A 5,356-nucleotide genomic window follows, 5' to 3' on the forward strand; every position below is an offset into this window, starting at 1 on the left:
GGGGGGGGGGGGGCAGGTGGTTTTGGACAGGGGGGGGGGCGTGGATGAGAATCTAAAATATTTTTTTCTATTGCCTAACTGTAAAATAACTTATATCTTGAAAAATAAAATCCTGCAAATACTTTCTACCTGTTGTTCTGTTACATGTGTGATGAACATTTCTGTGACTTGTTTAAATCCTATGGACAAATTTCTAGTCTAAATTAGCTTCTCAATTTAAATAACTTGTTCCTTCAAAATAGTGCATGGTTTGATATTGTACTATTTAAAATTTTAATTAATATAATCTCTAGTCCTGGCAAGTCTATGTTCTTTAAATAAATTGAAATTAAAAGGTTTATTCATTTAAACATTTTGCAATGATTTCTGTTAGTTCACATCTTGTTAGAATGTTAAAATGTTTTATACATGCATAGTTTATGCCTTGGTTAAATAAAATCTGAAATCTGTTATTGTGGGAAGTATCATACTATGTATTCGTGTTTCTGTTTGTAAAACGTTTAATAAAAACTATTTAACATATACTGAAGTGTTTTATTTCTTTTTGTCGAAAACCAGGTCAAATCCTAGAAAAATCTTGTTAACACTCCGGAAGCCACCTTTTTGAATCAATCTTGATGAAACTTGGTATAAATGTATTTACAGAGACATGGATATTTATGTTTCTGGTATTTAAAATTAAATATGTGTCCGGTTTTAATTTGGGACATGCTTGGTTGGGGAAAAAGTAGATCACTAGGTTTAATATTATATTAAAAAAAACTTGTTAACACTTTAGTGGTCACATTCTTGCATCAATTGTCATGAAACTTGGTCAGAATGTTTGTCTGGACAATATGTAAGCCAAGTTCGATTTTGTGTCATGTGGGGTCAATGATTAGGTTGGCAAGTCAAGTGAAAGAGTAGATGTTGTTTTAGCCACCGCCAGACCCTGTTGTCTGGGTCAATGTAGGTCGCAGTGTCCGAAGGTATCTTATCATGTGATGCGGCTCGTATTTCTTGTGTTTCAATAACATTTCCGATACAGAGTTTTAGTTAACTCGTGATGGGAGACAAGTGGACTATAGGATTGCTTGAACCCGGCCTTCAATCGTCCGTCATGCCGTCCTAGTACACCGTATTAAGAGATTTTATAGATACTGTTAACATATGTATATATATCTAGATCTATATATTTGTTGGCTTCTGAAAGACCCCCATTACAATTTATACATATATGCTAAGTAAAGGGGCATTATATATTATTGTAAAGGAGCATTTTTATAGACTTGATATACACATTTGTGGGTTTCGATATACACATTTGCGGGTTTCCGACTCTGCCCCTCACCATGGTCTCATTCAGTGACCCCGTAAGTGAAGGTATGTGTGAATATATATATATATAGACTTGATCAATCTGAATATTGTGTGTTTCTGTAGTAAGGTACGTTGAAACTTCAGTGTATTCTTACAGATGTAGCTCTTAGTGTTTAAGGCCTATCTGTTTTGGGAATATTTGTCAACCTGTCATAAAATCTTCAATATATTGTAATCAATAGTTCTAGTAAAATTGTTTTTCATTTAATACCACAATTGTATGTAGTTTCAATAATTTTAAGCACAAAAAACGAAAATATATTTATTTAAAAAAAAAATCTACCTGGCTATATTACATTTAGTTTTCAAATTTCTGATGTATGGGTATATGTTGCAAGCGTAGGGTCTGGATGATCATCAGAAGGTCCTTTTCCTCTAACAAAATGTTTACTGCATTTGTTTGTCCACTTTTTAATTTAGCAGCTGTGAAATCCTCTTGACCACGCGCACATATTAACCCGAAAGGTATGAAAAAATATTTATTTTCTGTTGTAACAGAGTGTTGTTTTTTAAGAGATAAAGGCTCCAAGTCCATACCCAATCCAATGCAAATCTATGTTAAACAGAGGCCAGGTAAAGGTATGATAAAGCGACACGATGACACAACTGCGTATGCTAACGCGACACGATGATTTCAAACGCGACGTACTTTGAAATGTCCGACTGTTCTGGTTGAGGCGGTATAACATGCCGTCGTCATGGGTAAAGGACGTTTCGTTACGTTTATTTTTAAACTGTAGTAGCGATTCTTAGTTTTTATTTATTTAATTTTTATTTGAAATGGAAACCATCTCATAACTATTTCTAATATTTCACTAGTATTTACTCGTCTTATACATTTAAACAAAGTCCGATAGACAGAACAAAAGATTCACGATTAAATCTGAATTTGTTTTAAAAAGTATGTTCTCTCTGAAGATGTTGTTTGCGTAAATATTCTGAAATCGAGTCCATAAAATAGTCGATCTTCTTCTTCATGTCAAAGCTGTCATCGTTACTAACCTTTTTACTTTTATTCGAGTTATTTTCTTGCACTAGTTTCGTCAAAATTCGGCGTCGAGCAGACCTCGGAAACGCTATATCTACTTTGATGTTCTCGTGATTCACTCGTTTCAAAAATGTTAAACTCTCCTTGGCTAGTTTGTCCATTTTCTGTTGTCGTCTTTGCATGACGATCGGGTCAATTTTATACCGTTCTTCCGGCTTGATATAGTTCCGCAGTCGACGACCTTTATAGTAAATGTCCTCCAAGTTTCTTAAGTTAGCATCCTGCATGGTGTCCGGGTCAAGAGTCATGATATGGGTTCTACCCTTTGACTCGTCATGGTGGATCTCTTCACTATCTCCTTGCTCAGAAACAGCTGATGAACCAGTTTTGCTTGGCTCACTTTGTGGAGCTAACTTTTCCGAGGAAGCAGATTTAGGTTTGTGTGCGTCCTTGTTACCTGAATCGTTTGAAACATGAGATGCGGAAAAACTCACACGTGACTTGGATCTGTTAATGGCTCGTGTCCGTTCCGCGTCTTGATAATCTTTTGAATCAATTTTATAAGCAGGTGGGAGAGCAATCGGTGCCCCATAAATTCGGGATTCTGGTCTGACCGGCTTTACAAACAAGTTGTTGGGATTAATTTCTTCTTTACTTTCCATATTGTTTTTTTCTCGTTTTTCTGTATCTGGAGATTGTTTATTCTGAGTGTCTATATGGTCGACCGTAATATTCGGACTCTGAAATACCTGGTTATGGTCCTCTTTAATTGAACCTAGTTTAGCATCAATTGGCGGCATCCCGGAGGCGCCTTTACTTTCCTCCCCTCGTGAACTACACATGAATTTATTAGGGAAGTCGCTGATGAGTGCCACATTCTTTATTGCGCTGTCACTAAAACTTGTTATATGTGAGCGTTTCGAGGAGGCGTAACTCTTTGAAGAATGGACACGATTTTCACGTGCCGCGGTTCTCATCTCAAACATAGATCTGGCTGATCGTGGCATTGATCTAACAGAATCGGATTCCGATTTTCTTCGTTTTAGTTTGGGAACTGGAATTGTAGCATCTTTGTACGCCATGTTGTATGTTGTTTCCATGACACTGTACGCCCATGGGCGTTGGACCCGACTCGAAAAGTCGAAGGGTGTGCCTATCAAAAGCTCTTTCGGAACAGGGCTTCCGCCAGTGGTCATTCGTATCTCCTTGCATTCATCCACGAGGTTCTGGCGTTGTTTAGATGAGACATCATGGAATATACCCATGTCCTCCTTCAGTTTGCCCAGTTTTAGTCGCAGCACCTTCTCTTCATATCTGTTCTTGGAGTAAGCCCGTATTTCACTGTCTGTGAATTTCCGGCTCATCTTCGGATGTTCTCGTTTTAACTGAAAAAGAGAAGGGAAATGATAATTTTGTATGAGTGCATTCTTTTTGCGATTACTGATGATTTTTTGGCACATTGTTATCAATTATGTTACATGGCATATTGAAATCATTTAAAGATAATTAACATGTATCATAAAGTTTACCTCTTTTGCTATGGTTAGTTATTCCTTGTAGCTAGATTCCATAAGTAAAGTTAAAAGTGGACTGTCAGCGTTTGATTAGTGTTTGTGGCAAATGTGTAAGTGTAGATTTTTACAAATATTTTGTCTTAAATACTTGACTTGTGTCATCTTTCATTTTTGAACTAGTTTCGGTTTTAATTAAGTTTGATTTCGAGTGTTTCTTATCAGTTAAAATAATATTACTTAAGCAATGTCAACAATAGATTCAGTGTGAAAAATCACACTCATAATGCACAGGGGATAATATTAAAATCTGACATATTTTACACAATAAAATTTCATTGTATAAACAAAATGATAAATATCCCCGCAACCCCCTATAACTTGTGAGGCCTGCGTTGCTGTAATGGTGTCACGCTTATAATCGGGATTAGTGGTAATACTGCCCGGCTTAACTTCAAAATCAGCCTTAAAGATCCTAGGCTACCCCGATGGGAGAAATCATTTGATATTGAGATAAAGAACCCCACAACGGACGTGATATTGATGGGAAAATCGAGAATGAATTTAGGAGATACATACTTATGAGTTATGGCTTATGGAAATGTTATTCTATAGATATTGGCAATAGTTTGTTCTTTAAGAACACGACTTAGCAAATAATTCATATTTTCTAATTTCACATTTGCTGTGTTTAGAGCTTAGAAAATAGATTGTTGTCAATGTATTTGGATTTAAGATGCCTTTTTATCAAAACCTATATGTGGCATTGTATTTGCCAACAGTTTCTATGATATAGTACATTTTTAAATGGCATTAACCGTTTCTTTATTATATACAGAACAGGCACACAATTCTTAAATAAATCAATGGTATTAAATGTTTATTCAGGACGAAAAAAAGCCTGTCTGTATTTGGTGATGTTGTGTATTTTGTTGCTGTTGTAGTTATTTACTAAAATTTCTTATTTCTCATTTAGTATTTAAAGTAACATTTACAGTCAACAAATGTTATATACAATTTACTTAGCGAGGTTGACAGTGAACTACACTTATCATGAATAACTGTACAGTTTCTATCAATCCGAAACTGGGATTATTTTCACTGGGAATGGTGTAACGTGCTTCCGGAGAATTTTTGAGAAGTATCCGCATTTCAAGACAACTACCGAACTGTGGTGTGTGGCGGCCCGTAGTCCAACCATAGTGCTTCTGATATATATTCTGGCCACTTTGGTTCAATGACCCCAGCAGCGCAAGGACGGGGGGGGGGGCAATGCTGCACCACGTATTTGACAATGCTACACCAAGTGGTTGATAATGCTGCATCACGGAGTTGACAATGCTGCACCACGTAGTTGACAATGCTGCACCACGTAGTTGACAATGCTCCATCACGTAGTCGATAATGCTGCATCACGAAGTTGACAATGATGCACCACGTAGTTGATAATGCTGCACCACATAGTTGACAACGCTGCACCACGTAGTTGATAATGCTG

General features: G+C 36.6%; 1 protein-coding gene across 1 annotated transcript; it reads right to left on the reverse strand.

Annotated features, from left to right (window-relative positions):
* Window positions 1–2,253: 2,253 nt before the first annotated feature.
* Window positions 2,254–3,711, reverse strand: LOC128237828 (uncharacterized). The gene has a single exon (XM_052953411.1). The coding sequence runs from the start codon at window positions 3,709–3,711 to the stop codon at window positions 2,254–2,256; it is 1,458 nt and encodes a 485-aa protein (XP_052809371.1).
* Window positions 3,712–5,356: the final 1,645 nt, after the last annotated feature.

Source organism: Mya arenaria, chromosome 6 (genome assembly GCF_026914265.1).
Source record: "Mya arenaria isolate MELC-2E11 chromosome 6, ASM2691426v1".
Classification (NCBI taxonomy): Eukaryota; Metazoa; Mollusca; class Bivalvia; order Myida; family Myidae; genus Mya; species Mya arenaria.

Coding starts and splice junctions, on each gene's coding strand:
- LOC128237828 (XM_052953411.1), bottom strand. CDS start 3,711: ATGAGCCGGAAATTCACAGACAGTGAAATACGGGCTTACTCCAAGAAC.